The 26,073-nt window shown below is 41.1% G+C and overlaps 1 protein-coding gene across 2 annotated transcripts; it reads left to right on the top strand.

The window, feature by feature from the left end:
- Window positions 1–724: 724 nt before the first annotated feature.
- Window positions 725–25,717, top strand: cecr2 (CECR2 histone acetyl-lysine reader). Of its 2 annotated transcripts, none has more exons than XM_039646865.2 (18): window positions 725–987; window positions 13,607–13,701; window positions 16,612–16,795; window positions 16,923–17,050; window positions 17,422–17,499; window positions 17,629–17,699; window positions 18,146–18,306; window positions 19,731–19,814; window positions 19,904–20,051; window positions 20,652–20,781; window positions 20,935–20,972; window positions 21,082–21,173; window positions 21,253–21,379; window positions 21,791–22,149; window positions 22,285–22,434; window positions 22,531–23,269; window positions 23,393–25,151; window positions 25,270–25,717. In XM_039646865.2, the coding sequence occupies exons 1-18, from the start codon at window positions 868–870 to the stop codon at window positions 25,325–25,327; spliced, it is 4,521 nt and encodes a 1,506-aa protein (XP_039502799.2). In that variant the 5' UTR covers window positions 725–867; the 3' UTR covers window positions 25,328–25,717. The 2 variants fall into 2 exon arrangements, with proteins under 2 accessions (XP_039502799.2, XP_039502800.2); XM_039646866.2 differs by having other exon boundaries at window positions 19,907–20,051.
- Window positions 25,718–26,073: the final 356 nt, after the last annotated feature.

A 26,073-nucleotide genomic window follows, 5' to 3' on the forward strand; every position in this document is an offset into this window, starting at 1 on the left:
ATTTAAATTGATAATAAAAAAGGTAGTCTTCAAACGCGTCCACCTGCTTTTAGAATTAAAATGTGTTCTTATTAATTATTAATTTAATTAATTCTTAGGAATTAAGACATTTTTTGTATAGGCCTATAGATTTTGCTCATTAGGGTCAGTCAAATTTTGCAGGTTACAAACAACAGCCACTATAGAGCTAAGTTAATAACATGGACTTCATGGCATTATCATAATGATGCCTTCGTACACGACAAAAATTAAGAAGTTAAAATCAAACAAATAATTTATATTAAAAAAACCTATTTAAATACAAAATGTCAGTGTAATGTTTTATTATCAATATCATTCCTGTCGTCCTCATCTCTTTTAGATCAAACGCGAGGGTTCTACTGTAATAACAACAGAGCAACTTCCCTTTCAACGAAATTCAAATGTATGTGCATTCCCTTTAAATGAAGAAACCACTTCGAGCAGAGGTAAGACACCTGCCGTATAAACTGACTAACTGCGATGGTTTTCTTTTAAAGTGACTAGATCAAGTCAAATAGTTAATAAAAGAATGAAATAATGCCAATAGTGGTGATTGAAAAGATGTAATGAGGGTTTAGTTTGATTTGTGTTGATATTTTATTTGTTTTGATGCACGTAAACCCCCCTCCCCGTGACAAGTGGTAGCGCCCAGCCCATCTGTTCTTCTCCTGTGAAATGCGGATTGAAACAGATTGTACTACAACTCTACGGGTCGCAATGGCTGCTGCACCGCAAGGACAACAAGTTTTACTGTTCAGTTAAACAAGTTCTATTTGAGGAACACCTTGGACGGATTCGTCTAAGCCACTCTTGTTTAATGTGAGACACTCGTAGGATAACAGAAAGATGTCCCAGGGATGTATAACTTCTGTGGAGGAGATCCAGTCTTGGTGGGAAGTCCCCGCCATAGCGCACTTCTGCTCTCTCTTCAGGACGGCGTTCAGTTTACCAGACTTTGAAATCGAGGTAAATCACCATACCTGTATGAATTCACTAAACAAAACCAACTCAAGTTGACCATGTTCCCAGCAGTCTGACTTTGTTTGCCTCGCAAACGCTCACTTTAACCATTCACGTTATAAGTTAGTGAATGGGACGTCAACGCTAGTCTCTGATAGTGACGTTGATAGAATAAAGTCAGTTATTTAGTTTGGTTTATATAATAACATAACTAACGTTAAACCGTCACTAGGCGTGTTGACTTATTTCTCCAATACAAAATTCGTGTTTCTTCAGTGATTAACTTTAGTAGTGTTTTGTCTTTGTTTATAAACCGCGTTATTGGTTAGTGAGTTGGGTTATATAGTAAGGTTAGACTTTGTTCTGCCTTGTTTAAGTTAAACCAATTGCTAATATAAACGCTGCGATATTTCTGTTAATTTTAGCGTTAAGTCCTGCGCTGTTTTAAGTTTAAAGTCTCTTGTTCATTCTCGTAAGACCGGTTTTCATCCTCCCATTTAAGTGGCGTCGAATAGATTTAAGCATAGCACTTTCCAGTGACTTGATTAACTCGATCACCTGGGCTTGTTTTGTTTTATCTTAATGTTAAAGTTAGTCATTATAAACTCAAGACAAGTTCATGATTGTTGGGATACAAGTTTATTGTTGGATCACAGCCTGCCTTCGACTTGGCCATTGTTTCCTACTGTCTGTTTTGTTTGTTATTGATTCAGTTTCTTAACAATGATGCTGTAAAGTTAGTCTCGCGTTGATCCAACGTTACCAATATGAATGCAACCCAGAAACCTTTAAATTGAGTAGTTGAGTCCCCCCCCATTTTTATCATCACCTCCTTTAATTTACATTTGGAAACAGTACAGATCGTGTGTATTTGTCACAGACATCAGTCCTTCTCGACCCCCACATGTGTGAAAAGTGCTGGCCACTGGCTTTGTTATTGCATGAGGGGTTTGATCTGCTGATCACCGCGTGCTGCTTCCAAGAAAACTTATAACTGGCGTGATCAAATGGGAATTTCATACTAAAGATGGACTGATATTGCCTTATGACAGATTATTATGCAGAAACTACTTTTAATTGTGTTATTTGTGTTTTTATTTGACTCAAAATGACCAAATCAACAAGTAAACCCTATATATGTTATGGTTTTAATTATGATTATTAATAATAATCATGCTGTTGTTATTGTTAATCATAAAGATAATTTTATGCAGTTTTGCTTTTATTGTGATATGAACAGATTTCTCGCTTGAGAATGAATGGCTATTTAAAAAGTTTAGTGAATTATTGTTTGATTATTCTAAATGATAATTTGAATAATCATCTATGCTGTGTGTTTGATTTAAAATTATTGTTTTTAATATTCAAACAATAATTTTAAAAGTTACTTTACTTTATAATACTGTTTTTGGGTTCTATTTTTCAGTGACCAATGATGCTATTTATTAGTATCAGTATATTTATGTGTCCGTATCAATTCAATTGAAAAGTGTGAATGTAAAACATCTATAATAATATCTGCCAAACCGATTATCGGTCTCTAATTGGTAACTTGGATGTCTTTTTTTTTTGCTCATGTTTGATTTTTTTTTTTTGCAACACTATTGCATACAGCTTCCTGCATGTGTGTACTGTGTGTAGTGCAGATTACAGGCAGCGTGTCAATGCAGTGTCAAAGGATTTACATTCAGAGGGTGTGAGACTGTGTCAGAATCAAGTCATTGACCGTTTCACGATTCCTCTTCGCATCCTAATTGCATTCAGCGTAGGTGTCCAAGGTCATTCAACACAAAAGCTCTCAGTCCCACTTCAGTATCCTGGTAACTTTGCAGCCGCACGTGAATGGGACTGTGAATAATCCAATCGGTTGCTTTAATCTAGCGATTGAGACGTTTTTTAAGTCATCCGTCACATTGCGCCAGTCTTCTATTATTATCTTTGCCTTAAGCTGAATTGTCCTAATGCTTATTAGTGTTCAAGTGGCTGTTGAACATGGTCTTTACATTGCCGTAAAAGAAAATAAGTAGGACATTTTTAGTTGAACATATTTTGCCGTTGTAATTTAAGAACTTTGCAATTTTATGTTCAATTCAAGTCCGGTACAACGATGAATTGAGCTTTTGTTTTTTGCATCCATTTGGCGTCTTTGGATTTCTGTCAAACTTCATCTCATTTGTGTGAGCCATTCAAAACATGTTGATGGGAATGTCATCAAAGCAGATTTTCCAGCAACTCGCTCAAAGACGATCCTTGATGTGGTGTTGCATTGGCTTAGCTGACGTTTTCTTGTACCTCGTCTGATTTTTTTCAACCCTAGTAATCCTCATGCAGGGCTGTGTCTAAAAAAAGCAGGTGGATAGTTCGGTAAATAGAACGCAAATCCGTCTGTAAGAGGATACAATGTCTTTTACGTGGGAGAAAGCCTACTTTATAAGGTGGCCGTATGGCTGTTTGTTTTAAATGACTTTGCACGTTGACATTGTAGTACACCTGTCTTTGTCACAAAGACTTTAACAATCTCACCTGTTGAGTCGGATTTTCATTCTTTTAATGAACAGTGATATAGCTTGAACAAAAGGATTGGTAAAGAATCTAGTCAAGAATCTTGTTTTGTCAAATATTTGAATGTTATTTTGCCTTAATAAGACCGAAAGCCACTGAAAGATTGAATTTGATCATGATTGTCACACTCAGAGCACAAGCTTTGTGTGTCGAACACAGTGGATATTACAAAGGCAATGATCCAGTATGAAGTATAAGGTGTTGGCCAGCTCCTTTTCTTCTCAGGATCCGTTCCGGAGGCCGACAATGGAGATTCTCCTTGGCATGCTGACAAAACGGCTCCTTGCACATTGTTCCTTGGTTACATTTCACAGTCGCGCTCCGTATCTCTGCCCTAGATGAGAGAAGGGCTCGGCAGGAAGAGGCCTTATTCGCTTGGGCTCTCTCCGTGCTCTTTGTCTGTGTGAAGCACGCTTGATTTCCTGGCAGTGTGGCTGTGAAACGAGCCCTGAAATCCCACCACCTCCAAGGGCCGAGAGAGACCGAGTCCTTCAGGACGTCCCCCCCTCACCCCTCATACACAAACACAGCCAGAGGACCGAGCCTGCTGACTCCACGCAGAGTTGGTGTTTTGTTGCTTGTCTGTTTTCATATGTCTTCATTATCAATTTGGTGGTGTCTTTAGAGTGAGTGGAGATGGAGAATTGATCTGTGGGCGTTTGGTCCAAGCATCCAAGATGAGAGTGGGACTTAATTTAGTTTATGAATATTGATTATGTTTGGTGGGAAAAGTCAGCAATGTGGGCATCTGAAAGACAAGCTCATTACTAATTGCTCAAACTTCTTATAGAGAAGTACTGACCATCACTCACTCACACTTTTTAATTGTGTAATAATTGACCCTTGGAGGGAACATATGATCCTTTTGGTAAATCTGCAGCCATTACCATGTGTGTACTTGTTCTTCATTTTTACACTACAATTCAAAAGTTTTGGGGCGGTAAGATTTAAGTGTTTTGACATTTTGAAAGTCTCTCATTCTCAAATAGGCCGAATTTATTTCAAAATACAGTTAAACAGTAATATTGTTTTATCCATTTAAAATAACTGTTTTCTATTTAAATATATTTTATAATGGAAAATGTATAATGCTCTTGCATCCAGATTCCTTTCACACAGGTTCACTAGTTGTTTTTCCATTTCTTTTTTTAATGAGAATCAGTGACCGAGCGAGTTTATAATTGGGACGACTGATGCACCCCTAATTAACACTTTTCTCTGTTGGAGATCACAGAGGCTATTGTGCAAGAGCTCATTAAGCCTTTGTCAAGCTCTGACGTAGCACATCCATCCACATGTTCCCTGACAGCTGTTTGTCTCATTCATGATCTTACATGACAGAATTTTCCCAGTGGATTATCGTGGACTCCTCCCTTTCATCATCTTTATCACACCTTCATCCTTGGGTACAAGTGCCCCCTTTAAGCTCTTTCCTCCACCCAACTTGGGGTTGTGTGCTCTGTCGGTGTTGAATAGAGCCTCATTCACGTTCCTTCTCACTCACTCCTGCTCCATCATTGGCCCTGGCATGAGCATGACTAAATCACAGATGGTGGCTTTCTTTGCCTCTCCCCCCGGAGAGCTGAGATGGTCGTAACTGGGTGCTGGTGTTCATCTGGGGCACCTTTTCTTTAGGGCCTTGCACTGCTTGATTGTAAAGGGAGATTTAATCTCAATGGGCCTGGTGGAGCAGGAGCTGGCGACAAGCTCTTGTTTTGAAAAACAAATGGATTAAGATGGGGAAAATGGATTTGTGTCAGGAGGATCTGTAGTGCTCTCTCGTTTTGCTCCAACACCGGGTGCCGATTGTGAAGGATGGCCGTGAGCGTGTGTGCGCGTGCGCGTGCACGTGCGTATCTGTGAAGCCTGTGTTGAATTAGCAGCTTTGATGTGCGAGGGGCTCACCCTTGGAAGAGCTCCTGTGGTTTTGAGGAGGAGGAAGTGAGCTCTGACTGTTGGATTTGCACCATCAATAACTGACGGGTCAGCAGGCCTTGTTTCAGATCCCAGATGCTGCAGCTTGACAATAATCGCTCTCGCCCACCTTCATTCTAGGGATTCTAACTTATGCCTAATCTGCTCCAGTCAACCAGATGAGAAAAGATATTCACATATTCTCAACATTATTTCTGTTCATTAATTACTAGAGCGTGGCAAGGCCATACTGTTTGTGACATGATCTTTCTAAGCATTCAAATCATGTCATCAGCGACAAATCATCATACACTACCGTTCAAATGTTTGGGGTCTTTTTTTCTTTCTTTTATTCAGCAAGAATGCGTTGAATTGATATTGTCTAAATACTTATTTAATGTTACAAAAATTGAAATTTCAAATAATTGCTGTTCTTTTTAAATGGTTTGTTCACCCAAAAATGAAAATTCTGTCAGTATTTACTCACCCTCATGTTGTTCCAACCCTGTAAGACCTTCGTTCATCTTCGCAACACAAATTAAGATATTAAGATCGCTCCTGCATACTAGTCCATAGGCTTCTTGAGGGAATGACTCTTGCTCTTTTAACTTTATCAAACGACGAGAACACTTTTTGTGCGCAAAAACAAACAAAAATAAACTATTCACTTCCTTCTCCATGGGCCTGTAGTCAGTTAACGTAGTGTGATTGCGTAAAGCTACGTCACACGTAGGCTCATTATTGGGCGACGCTGGTCATGTGTGTGATGCGTGTGACGTACAATAACAGTTCGCTTACGCTATTAAACTAGTAACCTGACTCGCGCAGAGGGAGAAATAAACGAATAGTTGAAATAAAGTCGTTATTTTTGTTGTTTTTTGCGCACAAAAGTGTTCTCGTCGTTTGATGAACTTAAAATTGAGCCACTGTAGTCACTTGGACTATTTTAACGATGTCTTTAATGACTTTTCGAGGACAGCAAGTCATTCCCTCAAGAAGCCTATGGACTAGTATGCAGGAGTGATCTTAATGTCTTTAATATCTTAATTTGTGTTCCGAAGATGAACGAAGGTCTTACGGGGTTGGAACAACATGAGGGTGAGTAAATACTGACAGAATTTTCATTTTTGGGTGAACTAACTCTTTAACTTTCTATTCATCAAAGTATTCTGAAAGAAAAAATGTAGTTAAAAAAGATTTAGAGTCACAGGGATATAGGAGCCAATCCAAGTGTCTCGGGCCACAGGTGGAGGAACAAACTGTACAGTTGGCCAGTCCATCTTCAGAATGATTTCTGAAGGATCATGTGACAATGAAGACTCGAGTAATGATGCAGAAAATTCAGCTTTGGCATCACAGGAGTAAATTACATTTTTAAAATAGAAAACAAGTTATTTTAAATTGAGGTACTGTTTTTACTGTATTTTTTGATCAAATAAATGCAGCCTTGGTGAGCTTGAGAGACTTCTTAAAAAAAAAAAAATCCTAATGACCCCAAACATTTGAACTCTAGTCTACACTAATGTCATCATTTTCCAAAATATGCAATACTAGACCGCTTTATCAAATAAATATCTCAGATTGCAGTGGAAGAAAATGCTGTCCCAGCATAGGAGAGGTGTAAAGCATGGATGCACAATATATCGTATCATATTGATGATTGGCCAGTAACAGACAACTTTTTAGAGTGCAATACGCTATCAAATGGAGTGTACTTAAGTTTACGTAATTTATTTAGCTACTGCATAGCAACCAGCCAGCATCAAGGCGTCAAGTTTTGCATTAACTTTGCATTCTTTGTGTGTTAAATAATGGCCCTTATGCAACAGTGAATCCATCATATGTACACAACACATCTGGTACTTCCCAAGTCTGTCTTAACCACCGTATCCATCCACATTGTGATCCCTAAACCCCTCCCCCACCTCTGATTGACAGGTGAGGGCAGAAGTAAATGTATCAGATGGTTCCACATGGGGTACGGGTGGAGGGGTTTGTGCTCTGTGGTGTTTGTTTCAGGCTGCTCTTTTGTTGCAGCGCCCCATGGCTCCCAGTGTCTGTCTCCAGTTTGAGGCTGCCGCTCCACACACGCCGTTGCTTGTTTGTGTTTTGTCTGGGATGAAATCGAAGCCCCCATTGTGATTCTAGTTTGTTGGGTTTGTGTTAACCCGCTTGGAGTGTGACTGTCAGGTGTTCCTCTGAGCGACGTGCTGTTTTCTGCTCGTGGCAGCATGATGCAAGAACCTGCTGGGAGCTTGTAAGTGCATGATGGGAAATCTGATGTTTAGTGTGTCATCTGGGATTTCTCTCCCCGCAGACAGTTGAGTAGGTGGGGGTGGCAGCGATAGGGGCTCCAGTGGGAATGTCGCTCCACAGGATTGAGTTGGATGGTGGGGGGAGGCTGCGTGCAAGAGACGTGAGGGACTCTCAGCCTTCAGCGGAGGTGGTGGAGAGTGTGTACGTGTAAAGCGTGTGTGTGTGTGTTTTGGAGGGGTGTGCTGGGGGGTGTCGATGTGCTTTGATAGGCGAGTTTGGAACAATGGCCCAGCTAGACCCACTCATCTGCTCTTGGGAACAGTTGTTTGGAGAGAAGCCATGGCTGTCTTGTCTGTTATGGTTATAGTAATGTTTCCTGGTTGTGCTCCCGATGTTAAAAATAGATCATGTCAGTTTGCTCTGACCACTTGTTCAGACCAACTTACCCTGAACTCTGAAATTGGCCTTTCAATGCTATAAACAATCAAGCCTGTGTAATATTGAGCATTAGCCTATTACTACATGCCGTTAGTAAATGCAGCTTAATTAATACCTATTTTGGATACATTTGGGTCTTAAAGTCTCAAGTCGTACTTAAATTCAGGCTCGACTTGGAAGCATAAGCATCGACATGCTTATGTTAATAGCTGAAATTAACTCAAATTATGTGTTTAGGTCTACAAGAAGAAATATTTTATCTGAATATTGTGGCACTCTTTATATAAAGCTTTTGAGTCTTCTGTAGTCTCTAATCAGAAGGAAAGTCATTTTTAATGTTGATTTTCAAATGTATTCCCCTTCCTTTGATTGTTAAATATTCATTTTAAAAGTTTTGTTAAGAAATTGGTCTTATGATTTAAGTTAAACTATTTAGTTTAGAGAAATAAAAGTCATTAAGGTATATTTTAGGATGATATTGAAGTTTGCTTTACTGCCAATGTATTATAGTGAGTTTAACCTGTAGATCTTTGTTTACCAGGAAGTATTTCTGTGCAACATTCTCTCAAACTCACGTTTAAGTAATGAGAAGTTATTTTTGCAATAGTTTAGTATGGTAAAAGCAGCAAGTTTGAGGTTGTGAAAGCATCTGTTTGACTTTTGGGGCTGTATTATGTGTCATTATGTATGTGGCAAGGCACGCAGCCCTAATGCTCAAGTTTTGTTTTACTTTCCCTGGCAAACTAGTCTTGTTAATGGTCATAAGCACGTTATTGCACCTGGTGGTGGTGGTGTTGGCAAAAAGACCACCAAGTGGAGGCCATGCAAGAGACTTGAGAATGGGGAGGCTGTTGTTAGGGGAGTTAATGATCCCCATTCAGTTGCCTGTGCAGTGATCCCAAACCCTAGATGTGTCAGCCCACCCATCCATGGCCACCTGTTGCACCTGGCCCTGACATTGAGATGGGTGGCCGTCAGATAACCTGTACTGCTCTTGAGACTTTCCAAAATTGTACTGACTGATGGATATTATTGGAATTAAACCCAAAAATGTAACGCATACAGTGCAATATATATATATATATAGCTATATAAATGAATTTACATTCATTCAATTCATTGCTTCGCCCCAAAATGAATGAACACACAATACGAAAGGGGATGTCTCTTTATCATCAAAATAAAGCTTCACCAAAAAGCGAAGATGAACGAATGACAAGGAAGAACAAAGAATGAACATACCGTACACTAGTATATACAAGCAAGAGTTTGTTGTTAGTTCCCAGTTGCAAAAGAGGTCTGAATGCCTTGAAAGAATAGGTGGTAACAAGTCCGTTTTTCCACTGGTGACTTAAAGAGAGTTACTTTATGCATGGTTAAGTTCTTGGGAAGAGAGTAACAATACCTTATCTGGATTGTATCTCTCCACTATACGTTAGCCTATCCTCAACTGCCAGTCCAGTGCTGCTCTGCAGAATCCGTAGCACTGCTGCAAACACTTTATAAGAAAGTCTCAGTTATTGGAAGATCCACAATTAGATTGGTAAAGTTTCTTTTCATAATGTTGCCATGCTGTTTATGGAGGTTGAAAGTGTGGCATCAGGAGATACAGTTCAGGGAGTGGAGAGTACGTTATAAAGATAGATGAACGTTCACTGTCTGCCTGTTACTCCCTTAACTAACAAGAGCTGTTAATTGCTTGTATGCATCTTCAGAGAGTTTCTGGTGTGCACCGGGGACTGATACTGAGGACGGTTTTGCCAAAGCTCTGTCTTGGCAGATACACGCAACTTTATCAGTGACATTCAGTGAATTGGCTCTGAGACTGATAAAATATATAGCCTAACGTTTTAATTTTATATCTCTGCAGTCAGCAACCTTATGCAGAGTGATAATCAAAGAAGCTTGCACCTCTGCTCTCACGTATGGTTTGTCGGATCTGCGCTAGCGCTGGTTAAAATGTGTGTGATCATAAGGAATGATTACTCCAAAATGTACTAACAATTTAGAGGAACTTTGTTCAAATTATATACATACACCTCTTTTCTAGCTAATTAGGCCCCGTGCCATTAGGTTGTCGACCCCTGATATTTGTTTTCAGTGGTTTCACTTTTGAAACTAAATATCATGTGACCTACACCGACAGCCACGTCGAAGATTTATTTGATAAACTATTAAAGGAGTAGTTGGCCAAAAACTTTGAATTGTCATAATTTACTCCTTTTTATATTGTTCCAAACGTTTGTCTGTGACATTTGTCTGTTTTTTTTTCTTTGGTGGTTCACTAAAGATATTTTGAAAAATGTACTTTATCTATATATTTTTTTCTTTCCATACAATGAAAGTCAAGAGGGCCAATGTTGTTTTGGAGAAAAACAGTCAAAACGCTCTTTAAAATGTACAGAGTGAGCAAATGATAGAATTTTTATTGTTGGGTGAACTATCACTGTAACCTTGGACTTGACTGAAAATGTTACTCCTAATGACTCATCTAATACTATCACTTTGTTCTTTGCCAAACTGTACTGTGCACTTACCACACCTGTTTTGCTAGTTGGTTAAGACAGAAGATTGAGGTCTGATATCTTCAGGGAGCTGTTAAAGGAGATTTTGTGGTGGAAAGGATACGCACAACATTAATTCCCTTCTTTGCCATCTGAGCCACTGAATGGCACTTCAAAAGCGAAGTGGGGTTGTGTTAATCCCCCGTAGCCGGCCTCAGGTTTGAAGTGTGATCAAAGTCGAGGCTGCACTGATAGATGTGCCCAAATGGTCCTCTAACTATCAAGGGACCAGAAAGTTTTGTGGGTGTAATGGTGGTTCTGAGGGTCGTGCAGAAGGCCAGAGTAGCCCATCACTTGAAGGCAATCCTGGATTTTCCTGGCAGATACAAACACCCAGATGGATATAAATAGAGTAAGACATGAAGAGTTACCAATTCTTTTCAGGCGATGACCCTTTTTGTTTCGGTGAATCCATTTCCCCTCTGGACTTCCTGCCCAAACAGACTGTCTCCTTCAATAAGGAGTTTCACAGACACTTTAGACTCTGAGTACCTGGAGGGGATAATCAATAGCTTTAAATTGCTTCAACAATCAACCCAAAAAAACCTAATGAATTCAGCATGTTAAGCAACACCACCACCATTCTTTCCCCAAGAAAACAATCTAAGGACAGTGTTTTATTTTTTATTTTTTTCACCTTAAGCACAAGCATGTCTCATCCTGTTTTTCAAGCTCTCATTCTGTTTTTCCTCTTGCTGCTGACACTGGGCTCCTGGTTTCCTCTCTACAGCTAGGAGGTGTGTGAGCTGACCTTCCATGACCCCATTCTCTCCACCATTTCTCTTGAGAGAAACGGCAATCTGCAGCTTGAGTGAATCTCACGATGAATGGATGGGCTGCCTCTCTCGCCCTTGAGTTAATTTTGTTGTGTCACTCCGCTCTGAAAGGGTAAAGGGGGGAGATTTTTTTTTTATACGGTAGCTGAAACGTGCTCCCTGTTCCCTGAGGGAGTGAGTGGCTCGCTGTGTCCTTGTTAAAGAAAGCAACCGCAGTCGCTAAGCTCCTTGAGATGGACCGGTGACGGAGCACTGGCCATTTACATTTCTCAAGCTCCCCCTCCCTCTTTCTTAGTGACATTGGGCATTCTGAAGAGAGAGCAGTGCATGCTGGGTCAGGTTGTGCTGGGTCAGCCTAGCCCTAGCTGTGGCTGTGGGCTCATGCTGTCGCTTAGTTCCTTTCAGTAGGCTGGAGTTTGCAGTCCCACTTACTGCCGCTTCATAAACCTTCAATAGCTGCAACACAATGAAAGAAGACAGGGGTCAAGGTTAAATCTCAGTTCCTTCTTGTTCCTAGAAGCTTTATCGAGAACCTGGAGAATGTTTTGGTGTGTTTTTAGTGCAAGTCTTTACCATCTTTATACTTTACCATAAAGATGACCAGACTTTACCAGGACTTTATATCCAATAAGTCGGTTGGTTACCAACCATGTTTCTGTAATCTTGTAGTACTCCACTGTTAATTGAGCATGACAGTGACTTAGTGCTTCCCGTATTGGTTTTACCTGATGTTTTCATAGCCTGTTCGGATGTCTAATTTGCTTTGAATCGTCATTAAGCTGTCACTTTCACCCAGAGCAACTTGCAGTACACCTACAGGGAAAATCATCTAGAGCAACATGGGGTGGATTGTTTTGATGTCATGATGGTAATAGCTCATAGATTGCCCCTCGAAGGAGTTAAGTCTACAGTGGTACTGCTCAGATCTTTCATGATTGGGCTACATCTCCAGATGTGATGATGTAATATGTCAGTTTGCTTCATATTGACAAAGCCATTCAAATTGTGACAATCTTAGTACTCAACATTCAGCACATCATGAAGTACGTTTATTTGGACTTTAAAAGTTTGACTTTGACTAAAATTGAGATGGGTGGGTGGTGAATGATAAATTGCTTTTAGTTCAACTAAAATAAAAGGTTGTCACAATTTTGAACACCTTCATAAATTTAGGTCCGTTAATACTTTAGTTCACTTGAGTTACTTTAGTATACACGTTAATGTGTTACAATTGGCCTCTGTGGTGTGTGCTTGCTATAAAAGACGGTTCATGCGTAAGATGCATTTAATACTTCTAAATATTTGATTATGCTTTGTTATGCATGCTTGGACAGACAGATGAGGACTGTAGCTCACATGTCCAAACTGCTGTAGCACGTGGAAATGTACTTAAACATACATACTGTGACATGCCCATACTCTACATGTTGATTAACCAATCAGAATTAACCTTAGGCTAAATGTCATTAACTTATTTCTTTGCATTCCTTCCTATATGAGGATTGAAGCACGTTTAGACAGGATTGGGAATGTTTATCCAAGTCCAGAGGTGTTAGAAAATGCGTTGTAGTGGTATGATCTTAGTGTATATAAAAGATCAAATTAAGCTGATTACACATTCACTCAACATTTCAGTGCACACTGGGTGTTTAAAATGTGGCTCTTGCAACAAAAAGGAAGTTCGTCAGATTGGAAGGTTGTGGTTGAGTGACGTTGCTTTACAGGCAGTTCCTTAAAACAACAATTAGTCTTACTCTGGTTTCAGTCGTAATGCCTAATGACATTCTAAGGAGGTGGTCAAACAGGATATGTTATTGCATCCCTTACTTTTATCTTTAGTACCCCTAAAGAGTTTTGTAACATGAGGTTACACTGTTTTGGTGAATGTCAAACTACTAAATGAAATTCATAAATCTATGTTACTACTGTGGGCTCCCCACGTTATGTGGTGTTAGTTAGCCAAAACATTTTCTCATCAGCGAAAGAGTGGTATAAAAATGTCAAGCTAGGCTTTTTAGGCCAATATCGTTTAATAAGTTTATAAAAGCAGCTGCTAGTTAAACTCAGTCCTGCTGTACTGGCTAACCTCCCCTCCCTGCTGTTCTTTTTTAATAGGAACTTGAGCAAGCACTACTGAAACAAGACCAAGACTTCCTCTCAGACCTCCTTTGCTCCCTGCTGAAAGGATGTTATCAACGCAGCGACATCACGTAAGTGCATCGCCATCAGTATTTCCTGTGACAGATCTTTTCTTCCATATTATGACGTACATCTGAGTAAACAGATTAATGAAAAAAACTACAAATCTAGGATAGTTAAAATAAAATGTAAGCTCAATCAACAATTAGGTATATGTTTTATGGAATAATTTTGATTACCATAAAAATGTATTTCCACTTGCCACTAGTTTTCTTAAAAGAAAAAAAGCAAACATCTGGGTTACAGTGGGGCACTTACAGTGAAAGGAAATCTGTAAATGTTAATAATACTCAGTTCCAGTATTAGAGCCAGATGTAAACAATATGAGTGTTAACATAATTTTAGTATTATAAAATTGAATGTCCAATTTTACAATTTGTGCAATATTCAATACTTTGTTCATGACAAAATAAAGTCACAATTTTTTGCAATTATTCAGCAAATGTTGTAGATGAGGCTTAGCTTGTATTGAATCGTAAATACTCATAATAGTGTACTGTTTGGGGTGTTTTTGCAACCCTACTCTGTGCTCTTGAAGAATCTTATGCATGGTATGGTATTGCCCAACCCACATCCTGTGTTTGACTCAGACTCCATCTCCAATCTGCATGCAACCACTTGACTGTAGTAGTAGCGCTGTAGTCATGGAGCTAGGTTACCTGCAGCAGCAGTAGTAGGTCAAGGGGCCATGGGCCCCATCCCAGTAAAGAGTGTGAGTTATTGTGAGAGTCAGTGCTGTGATGAATGACTAGCCCCTAAAGGGAGCTCCCTTCCATAGCGGTGCCTCATCAGCAGCAAAAAGGAGTCCGGTCGATGAGTGGGTAGGCAAGAATGATCCCTTTCGCATACTCAAGCAGGCCGTTAGCAGGACGCAGGGTTTTATTGGATTCGACAGCAACTGGCATCCAGGGGGAGGCCGCGGGGCACTGGCCTTTCACAGAAGTGCCCTTTTCATTCTACATGTGCTAAACGCTCCAGCAGAATGGGGGAGGGAGTGTTACGGATGAGAGAGAGAGGCAGAGAAAGATGGAATGGCAGGGGGCCTGCAGCTGTGAGAGAGATCATTCTGCTTTCTCAAGATAAGCCTATTCTTTCTGTCCTGTTTTGCTCTCTACCTTCTCTCTTGTTGTCCAAAGGCTCACCCTTGCCCTACGCATTAGTACCAGGAACTGGGTGTTGGGTTGATCGAATTGACCCCACCCGGAACTAACTTTTTTCATCCCAAAAAAGGCAGTTGTAGAACTTAAATCATATGAATAATATATTAAGTGAATTATCCTAACTTAAAATCAAGGTGGAAGACCCTCACTGGTCTAAGATGGCCTTTGGTCTGATAAAACATTGGTACCTACCTAGTCAACTGTTCTCTGAGATTTGTTTTCATGATAATCCAACGTTAAGAGTTTAGCGTATAAAAACGGTCTCTAAAAACGGTTAATGCTAGTAATGAGGACATTTAATAAGTAAAAAGAAATCGCTAGTTTATACCACTAACAAGGCTCAAGATAGACTCACACTATCACAGTAACATAATGAGTGTCCCTACATGCAAACCGAAGCATTGAGAACTTTGTAAGTGTACATACCGATATTTTATAAAGACAGTCCACTTCTTACAGGCAGGAGCCATCTTGGAAAACAGTCTCAACAAGTCGAACCACGAACACCGCTCACACCAAGGGGGTAATCCATCAGCCGGAAGTTGAAGCCTTGCGGGGGCCGCCATTGTAGCAGAACTTCACCTGCTGTCAGCATCCCATTGACTCCCATTCATTTTGGCGTCACTTTGACTGCGTATAACTTTACATCTGAGGCATCCAAAGACTTAATTTGTCCATTATTTATTTCTAAAGAAACACAACAATGTATAAAATGCTCCATTACTTTGCATCTTACGTTACGGCCCCATAGAGTTGTTTTTCTAAAAATAGGCTAAAGCTTGCGTCATAACCACGGGACTTTCTGTCGCACAATAGAGACATTACCGTATAGACAGGAGGAGAAGCTCGCAGGCAATTTTTTACTGTCTATGAGGCAATCGAGGGGACATGGAGGCACAAAGTCAAGGTAGACGCCCATGAATAGAGTCCATAAAAGCCACGGTACAAAATATTTCAACAACGTTTTTGAGGAATTAGGTGATTCAGATTTGGGTTGGCACAGCTACTAGAAGATTTTCAACTGTCAGATTGTCGTCACGCTCTGTTTGAGCCTGCGCAGTCGCTCAGACATCAGACAGGAAGTGCAATAGTCGGGCTTCAGTCTTCTCCGTTGAAATCAATGGGGTCGCTCTGCCCATTTCTTTTATTATCTATGGTTCATACAGTTCAGAAGTTCGCTGAACTTCATACAGTTTAGCTCACTTAGTGGGTCTATTTTGAGCCTTGTTAGTGGTATAAACTAGCAATTTCTTTGTACTTCTTAAATGCCCCCAGTTATTCGCTATACAGTTTTTAGAGATAAAACTCGATTATCATGAAAACAAATCTCAGAGAATGGACGACTAAGTACCAATGTGTTATTAGACCAAAGGTTCATTTTGCGCCGGAGTTCTCCTTTAATAGTACTTGACACCTTAGTGGACAAGTGTAAGATTTTGTGCATTAATTTTTTCTGTTGTCACAGGTCAGTTTAATAGTTTCTATATGCATATGCACATTTTGGGATAAAAAAGCTGGATGGAAATATGTGAATTTTCAAAAAAACGTAACTTAAATGATTCAGATGGAAGTAATGCATGTAAAATACGATAGAAAACCCTTTTCGGAATATGTACCTAAATGTGCATTAAAGTCATGTGACTTTGCCTCAAGTCAAGTGAGCATTAGTCACACATGACTTAACCCCCCGATGGGATGGAACCGCTGCTTTATTTGCAAATTGTTTAGTGATATTCAGATTTTTTTTCTTCTTCTTTTTAGGATTCAGTCCTTTAGCAGTTATCTGGAAGACATCATCAATTACCGTTGGGAACTGGAAGAAGGGAAGCCCAATCCACTGAAGGAGCGCCGATTTGAGGAGCTACCACCCCGTACACAGGTGGAGCTTTTGCACAGACTCTGTGACTATCGTCTTGATGCTGCTGATGTCTTCGACAGGCTCAAGGTAGCAACCTTGTATTCATGTGTCATGGCACACTTTTTTTTTCTCCATTTAAAAAAACAAAAAACAGATCAGTTTGTTTAATCCTCACCATAACAGAAGAGTCTAATAGAGATCATGGGTTTTGCAGGGCCTGGATGCCGACAGTTTGCGTGTTGAGCCTCTGGGCCAGGATGGGAACGGGGCCCTCTATTGGTACTTTTACGGTACACGGCTCTACAAAGAGGAGCCAGTCGAAGGGATGTCTCCACAATACAGGTATGGAGAGCATTTCTACATACATGTGAACATACCCTTACATGCTAGGGGTGTAACAATACATCGATATGGATCGATTCATCGATCAAACGTCTAACGATATGATGCATCGATGCCATACGTTCATTTTCTCTGCTGAAATAGACGCTTGACAAGATTGACTGAACCCTAAACACGATTTGTCACAAAAGCCAGTATTGTCCACTGTTAAGGCATCGCGAGTTCATGTTACAGCAGAAACCGACAAGCACAACCAACCGATTCCCTCTCTCTCCCACCTTGCTTCCTGTCCACTCTATACTTTCCTATCATATTAAAGGCAAACAATAAATCTTTAAAAAAAAATGCTACAAGTTTTACTATTTTTACAGTGACATTTATGACAATGTGTCTGTGAAGAAGAGAAGAGGGAGGCCACCAAAGAAGTCTGAGGATATTGATGAATCTATGTAAGGACCTCTTTAAACATTCGTTAAATGCACTGTATGACAGACATAATGCTATTCTTACTAGTCAAAGTTTGCTGCTTTTAAGTTGAATTATTTAGAAAGATAAGGCTCTAATCTTGTTTGTTTCAGGGAGGAGGAGGACGAGGAGGATTCTGTGAAGAAAGAGGATGAAAGTGTCGGGGAGTCTAAACCTGGAATAGGTGAGAAACACGTTTTGCTGCTTTTAGTTGGTTTTATGTGTAAAGATGTTTAGTCATTGCAGAACCATTTGTCCTTTATTTTTACTCTGCAATGTAAGTGGCTTACAGTGCCCATGGCGGCTGTAATACATGTCTGCTGCAATGTTCATGAAATGCTCTTTCAGCAAAAGCATGAAATGTGGAGCTTTCATGACATACGTTGAAATGAAATGCTTGCAACCATGCCAGCTTGCCCTCACATCATTTTTTTTTTTTTTTAAGAGATCAAAGCTCAAATTGTGGTTGGTAGCTAGATTAGAAGCCTTTGACAAAATTATACTGATGCACTAGATAGGATTTTTTTTTTTATAAAACTAAGCAAGTTTTTAACCGGTGTCCGAACATGAATTGTCTTTTTGATTTTGATTATTTTTCTCATCTGTTAAGTTTGTGTAATGTGTTGTCAGAGCGTCAGCGGGGTGTCTGGTCTCTGATGTGTGACTCCGAGGAACAGTGGGCCAATCTGGCTGAAAGTATTAAGGACCGAATTTCTTCTCAGGACCGCCACCTGCACCGCATCATCACTCAAAACTTCCTGCCTGAGATCAGTAACATGATTGAACACAAGGTGAGACTTGCACCGCATGTAATGTGATGAGTTATGTTATTAATCTGGGATATAGGTTATTATCTCAGTAGAGGAAAAAAACAATGGTGACATATTTTAGTTTGGCAATATTAGTAGGAAGTTTGAGAACAATGAGAATTCCCTCCTACAATGCAGAAAACATTCTTTCAAATTGAATTATTCTTAAATAATCATTTTTAAATTTCTGATTCAAAAATCGGAATTTTCTTTATCTTTGTAATGATTTTCGATAAAAGTTAGGTGAGTTTACACTGGTCTTAATTTGCAATAGGTAAGATTTTTTTATATAAGTAATTTTGCTTTAATATTAATAACCAGTTTTGAAGCATTGAATTTTTTGTACTTGACAAGGCAACCTCAAGAGTTGGCAAGTATACAATCAGATAAGATCAAGATTGCACACATCTTGAGAAGATTTTTTTTTTTTATTTATTTATTTTTTTTATCTGAAGATATTTATTAATAGTATTCATCCATTCCCTGGTACTTTTGCTGATGATTTTTAATACCAGTGCATGAGTGCAATTCATGACTATTCGTACTGGCAGGAGATTTTGATTTTCAGAAAGTCTTGCTGCGTCCATTGTCCATAGGGACAATCATAACTGCTTCAGTTTTTTCAGAGGCACTAAAGTTCATTTAAAAATATCATTAAAGTTATTTCATTTTCATATAACTCAGATATCTGATCGTTCTCTTACCAGTGAGAACTGCCCAAATCAGATGCATGTCGGTATGCTCAATTTGCAGTGGTGTTGACATGTCATTTCCGTGGCTAATTAAGACCTATTAGAGTGTCTCGTTGCCATAGCTACCCCACTTCCAGCAATCACCATTACATACCCTCACTGTAAAATGTATATCTTTCTATAGTGCTGCCAACGTTATTCAACCTCACATTTTTCACACCTGTACATCAATCTGCAAAGAACCAGATATTTTCTTTCGCAACCTTGATGCAACTGGTTTTAACTTGGACTACTGCCTCTTCAAATCAAACCCCGACACCCACTCTCTCTCACACATGCACACAGCCCTGTCAGAGCCAATCCATCTAGCCGTCGCCATGTGGCAGGCTCTCACCTTGAGGTGAGCTGGAGCATGGTGATTGACGGCCTGCAGCTCTGCAGTTTTTTGACCTCTTAAGTGGTGATACCACAGACACTCCATCTAGCATGGGACTAAGTGTTGTAGGGTAATGGACAAAGCAGAAGAACCTGAATTTACTGAGACACAGAGGGAAATGGGGTGGTTTTGATGAGCCTTGTGACCATGGGCTGTTTGGTTTTGCAATGACACTCTTTAGCCTCCTGCTTTGGTTAAACAAAGGGTATATTTGGGAGTGACCTACCTGACACCCACATATGTGTGCAAACACATCTGACAAGGTTATTCTTCCCCAGGAGAAAGAGATGATGCAGAAACTACTGAATCCATCTGAGGAACACAACAGCTACACTGAACCACATGGCAGTAAAGAGAATTGGGTATGTTTTTTTTTTTTAAACGTGTCAGTAATTTCTTGTTTGTGTGTATTCTGTAAACTGTAGTTTAATTTATGCATGCGTGTGTGAAGCAGACACGAGCCACAATTGAGGTGGAGAAACAGAGGGAGGAGGACCTGGAAAGGCAAGTCCTGCTCGCTGAACAACGTAAAGAAGAAGAGAGACTGCTTCAGGAAGAACGGGACAGAGAAGAACAGGAACGAGTCAAAGCTGTCGAGGGTGAGTCACACTTCAGGTAACCGGCGACCAAAGTTTCCCCTGATCAAACACACACGTATGGGAGAGTACATTCTTTGGTCTTGTCTCAACATGGCAGATTTGAAAACAGCGTGCTTTTACCCTAAGGCTGCTTTAATCATACAAAGAGCTGAGCTAGGGGAAACGATCAACCTCACTCCTCGTGAGAATCATCCAGCTCTGATATCCTCTGTCAGCGGGTTAATTAACTCTTGATTGTGCTGCTGCGGATGGGCCTATGCACATTAATGTATTATGGATGAAGATCGAGCCTGCAGTTCTCTCCAGTGGTTTCTTCCTCAAGCTCTTTTAATCCTCCCAGCAGGGTGTGTCTATCAGGGCCTTTAATGTCAGCACATAAAACACTTTTCCCCTTTATCTTGTCTGTGCCCTTTGATCAAATGTGCCTTCTAAAGCTGCCAGATTATTTGCTGTTATTACGACTTTTTCGGTTTTCATTTGCCAACTTTTCATTACATTGGCACAGGCACAAGTGGGCAGGTAAAAAGTGCACTATTAATGGTAATAAGTGTAAAACTTGGCTTTCTTATACTGTCATTCACATGTTTTTGTGTTGTTCAGAGCGTGCGCGTAGGAGGAAGCAGCGCGAGGAGAAGGCCTGGTTGCTCTCCCAAGGGAAAGAACTTCCCCCTGAGCTGCTAAATTTGGAGACCCACTCACCTATTCGTCGAGCACGCCGCACCAAAGAGTTGTAAGGACTGTTTTAACTCTCAAACTCAGTATTAGCTTTCCATCTTGCTAATTGTCTCCAAACACATTTGATGTTAATTTTACTTTCTAATTCATATGTAAAAGAATTTTATGGGAATGTTTTATGGTGATTGTTGCTATTTCTGTATTGTAGTTATGACATGGATGACGATTACACAGCTCTCTACAAAGGTACGTTTGGACAATGGTGCTTCTATTGTGGTCAAACCACTGTGTTCATTTCCTCATTCAATGCTTGCAGCAGTTCCACTGAAATAATATAAAACTGGTTTCTCTTCAGTGTTGGAGGCCCTCAAAGCTCAAAAAGATGCCTGGCCCTTCATGGAGCCCGTTGATGAGTCATATGCCCCCAACTATCATGAAATCATACAGGTGGGTATACAAGCTCTCATAAATACATTTATTTGATCTCGAAGAATAATTCAATAAGTTGTTAAAAATGTTTCGTCAGACTCCAATGGACCTGTCCACCATTGAGAGAAAGCTGAATGATGGGGAATACGTTGCTAAGGATGAGTTTGTGGCTGATGTAAAGCTGATGTTTGAGAACTGTCTGGAATACAACGGAGAAGAGAGTGGTAAATATGATCAAGATGAAATTGTTTCCATAATTTGTGGCAGTTAAGCAGAAGTGAAACTGTTAAACGATAATCCACTCAACAAAATGTAGGAATGTGTATCAGTGTTAAAAAAATTGATAAGCAAAGCAAGTCATGATAGTTGTGAAAGCATGTCGAGAGGCTCTGACATTGATTAATAGAGAGTGATTGAGCTGTCCTCCAGTGCGCCAGGTCCTGCAGTGCCACAGAGACATTCCAGCCCCACAGCTCCCCTCCCTGGAGCCATCCATCCATCAGAATGCATTCCCCTGGGGGTAGTGGGGTCAGAGGTCAACTGTGGTTCTGTGACCTAGTTGGTGTGCTTGCTCTGCTTGGGGAGATGAGATCATATGTGTGTGTGCTAATGCTTACCTGTCTGTATCTCCTCAGAATACACAATAATGGCTGAGTCCTTAGAACGCTGCTTTAACCGAGCCCTACTGAAGCATTTCCCTTCTGAGGATGGCGACACAGACGAGGAGTTTCACGTGAACAGTGAGGACCGTGACCGCAAGGATAAGAAAAAGAGCAAAAGTCACAAACAGTCAGGTCCCGAGAGCTTGATCAGAGCCACTGAGCAAGTTAAAAAACGCAAAACGTCCTATAGTGGGAAGGGAAACAATCAGCAACAAGATAAACTCAAATCCGCTTTACAACCCCCTCCCCAACACTACCGCAATGGTTCCCCATATCCTCATAACATCTACCCAGGACAGCAACAGGCTGCCATGTTACATCCTGCTCAACAGGTTAGACCACAGTCTCGGTTTCTAAATTTGTTTATTGTTTGCAGCTGAAACAACAGTTTTGATTATTATCCTAAAGTTCTCCCTGTGCGCTTGTTGCTGTCAGTACTTCATAACAGGTGTTCTTTTTGCATATAGTTTCAGCAACCTGCAGGTCCTTCAGGACCAGGGATGTATGCTCAACGTATGATGATTGATCCCCAGTATCCATATCCTGGACAGAGACCCCTCATGTCCAGGCCACCGGGGGACCATGGAACACAGCATATACCTCACTACAACATGCAGGTATGTTGTGTTTGATCAGCAGTATTAGTGTTGATCACTTAAAATTTGTAAAATCACCCCTTGAAGGTTCTTTAAAATGTTTTTATTTTTTATCAGGGTTCCCACATAAATGGTCCGCATCTTGGTCCCAGATACCCAGTTGGACCTGATGGTCGGCCAGTTCAAGCTCCACATCAACAACATTCCTATCCTGGTCCCACTCATGGTCCTTCTCTTGGCCCAAGGCCAATGGCCCTTCAGCCTGGAGGCCTCTGTGCCCCTCCATCTGAAGGCAACATGTACCCTTCCCGCCAATATCCAGAAGGGCAATCCATGCAGCCTGTGGGGAACCGGTACTCCAGCCCTGGTGTCCCAATGCATAGTTCCTATCCTCCTTATGGCCCCCATGGCATAAACATGCCCAGAATGTGGCCACCCATGAACCATCAGGGGCAGCCGACACCTGGTGGACCTATGATGCAAGAACAGAGTGCAACTAGCCAGCATCCATACAATCACAACATGATCCGTCCTCCACACAGTACTGGTTATGCAATGACAAATGGTCAATATAGAATGCCCTCTGTCAACTCCCAAGGTCCTATTGGCCAAAGACCACCAGCGGCCCCTCAGGTCTCAAGGCCACATTTGGCATCCATGCTTGATAGTCCAGAGATGATTGCCCTCCAGCAGCTCTCGACCTCATCATCTCATCATGTTGGGAGCTTTCAGTCATCCCCACAAAGTGGTGGTAATACTTTAGGTTCTGCTACACTCTCTTCACCTGAAAACCATCCACTCATGCCTTCTAGAGATTGTGTTGTAGACAACCAGCACACTCCCATATCCCCTAAAGGTAACAGTGGTGTTCCTGGCCATATTTTGGCATTACATTATTGCATTTGATGAAAATTATTTTAAGTTTAAATGGCATTTCCATGATTTTAACCACATTTACCACCATTATATATCCTGACAGGTTCAAGTCCAAAATCTGGTGATAAACAGTCAACCGAGACTGCTCTGACTAAGGCTGACAACCATTCTCTTCCCAATCCAACAGAAACATCTGAGCATCCTCCACTAGGAACAGCTTCGGCATCTGTGTCCACTCCAAGTATGGAAGGTCCCAGTCATAATGAAGATGGATATAGACTGTCAAATCCAGAGAAAATCCAAAATGGTGACCACCCAAATTCTCAAACCCAACCAGGTTCCCTAATGCAAAAATTTATAGATGATTCTTCGATTCCCCAAAATAGTCCTCGGCCAATGACCCATAAAACCCCTGATGGAATTCCCCAGAACCCCTCTCTACAAATCCATAAACATGTTCCACCACAGTTTCTTCAGAATGGTTCTCAGCCACATATTCCACAGAATCTTCCACAGCAGATGCCACAAAATGCATCTAATCAGTACTTTCAGAACGGCTCACAGCAAATACCACACAATGGATCTGTCAGAGGCCCACATGCAGGACCTCTTCATGGAATGCCACAGATTCCTCCTCAGGGGGGTCAGCCAGGTGTTCATCAGCCTGCAACCCTCAGCTCTCTACCTCCTAGCCACCCTGTATCCCATCCACTTGCTCAGCCCTCTCCGGCTGATCAGGGAGACCAAAGGCCTTGTGAGCCTACCAACAGGAAAGTATCAGGAGAGAGTAAAGCTTCCCAAGACAGCAGGAATGCTAATATGATGACTGATTGTCCCAGTGGGCTTTACAAGCAACAGCCCTTCAGTCCAAAGTCACAAACCCAGCTGGGAAGGCAGGAGCCAGCACCTCAAAACCAGGCTCCTCCAGCAAACTCTCAGGGTCCAGAGAGCAACACTGAGCTCCAATATGGTGTAAGCGAGCAACAGTTTGGCCCACAGATGGGTAGACCATTACATCCATCAAATCACCAGCCATACCCACACCAGGGACCTCCATCACAGGGTAATAACCCTCATCAAAATCCTGCACACTATCCTGGATATCACCAGCAAGGTGTTCCTTACCAGTATCGCATGGCCACACAGCATCCTCAGGGCCATCCCAGCATGCATCCTCAGTTCCAGCAGCATCAGCAGTTCTATCAGCACCACCGACATGGCAGACCTGGATTTTCACATGAGGAGTGGCCTAGACCTCCATACCAGTCTCAACACCCAATGATCCCCAATTCTTACCAATCACCATCCGTTGGAAGTTTTAATGGACGACACAAGGACAGCAGCATGTCTCCACATGGCTCGGATGGATCTGGTGGGAGCTTAATGTCACCCAGTCCTATACCCGACGGGTCTCATAGCAGTGCTTTGGAGAATCGGGAGGGTAGCAGCCCTGCCAAGCAGGCAAGAACTGAAGAGCCTTCTGAACGCTCAGAGAGCCCAAAAGAGATCTTAGACTTGGACAGCCACAATGCTTCAGCCCGGCATCGTACTTCAGCTCAGCTGCACCCCAGTTTCCCATACGGGACTCGTGGCATGCATCCCAGCATGCAGCAAAGTGGTGCTCATCCACCCCATATGATGGCAAGTGGGCCATATTCTGGCCAGCATTTTCCCAGTGCACATTTTGCGCCACAGCATCCTCATCCACATTTGATGGAAGCTTTACAGAGGCCCCAGCACCTGCCTTTCTCTCCAGGTCAATCTCGAATGGTTATGTACAGGCATCCAAATGTTGCTGGGCAGTTCCAGGGAATGATGGTTTCACAGAGAGCAGTGGTTGCAGAACACTTACTTCGCACTGGGTAAGAGATCTCATTTATCTCTCAAATCTTATGACAAAATTGATCTGGATCCACTTATACATTCATCAACATTTGTCTTTATAATGACTTAACATTAACTCTTTTTCTTGTCTGATAGGCACCAAATGTTGGGAACACCCACTCCCAATGGCCCAGGCAATAAACAAGGTGTATGAAAAAAAAAAAAAAAAAAAAGATTTATTTGGCAACCCAAGGAAAAACACGGCTCTGTCCTGGAATATACAAGGAAATGGAGGCCACAACTAAAACTAGGAAGATTGATTGTACTTATTTGCTGAAAAAGGCAAGTTAGTGTACCAATTGAAGCCGAGATCCTACCCATGTTGATAAGATGTTGGGTCAATGACCATTGACCAGTGAATCGTCAGTCCTGTTAATACTGTTTAAACTCGATTACACTGGTTGCAGCTTCTCTTCTCAACCTGGAATGTCTTTGGACTCATTCCCTACAAAGGAATGTCCAAGCTCCTTTGCATGGGCTGTTTCTGTCAGTTTTTGTCCATGAGAAGAGAAAGATGCCATTAAACAGTGACAAAGTTAAACTCAGGTGTAGTAAGGAACGTACTGAGACTACTTTAGTTTTTTCCAAGCTTCATGGACAAACTAGGCTGTTGCCTTCATGTACTTGTTGAATGTTCTGTGAACGATTTTAGATGTAGTAATTCAACTCAATGAATAAAAGTTGGATCTTCTGCTCCACTGGGAAACACCACACCTGGAGTGTATTAATGAGGTGGTGTTCATCTCAACTAAAGCATAGTATCCACTTTATTTCTGGTGATGTACATTCTTTTAATGCCACTTCAATTTGGAGATTGTCTTTGACTGGCAGAGAACTTGGCTGCTTTATTTGTTATGCACTAGGAATAGTCTTTCATACTGGAGTGAGTGGCCTTGGACA

This window comes from Pimephales promelas, chromosome 25 (assembly GCF_988280905.1).
Source record: "Pimephales promelas chromosome 25, fPimPro1.hap1.1, whole genome shotgun sequence".
In the NCBI taxonomy this organism is placed as follows: Eukaryota; Metazoa; Chordata; class Actinopteri; order Cypriniformes; family Leuciscidae; genus Pimephales; species Pimephales promelas.

Bases quoted from the DNA above. Each gene is read 5' to 3' on its own strand.
- cecr2 (XM_039646865.2), top strand. From the start codon at position 868: ATGTCCCAGGGATGTATAACTTCTGTGGAGGAGATCCAGTCTTGGTGG. The intron at 17,700-18,145 runs GTGAGAAACACG...ATGTGTTGTCAG, and splicing joins GGAGTCTAAACCTGGAATAG to AGCGTCAGCGGGGTGTCTGG. The intron at 21,380-21,790 runs GTAAATATGATC...GTATCTCCTCAG, and splicing joins ATACAACGGAGAAGAGAGTG to AATACACAATAATGGCTGAG.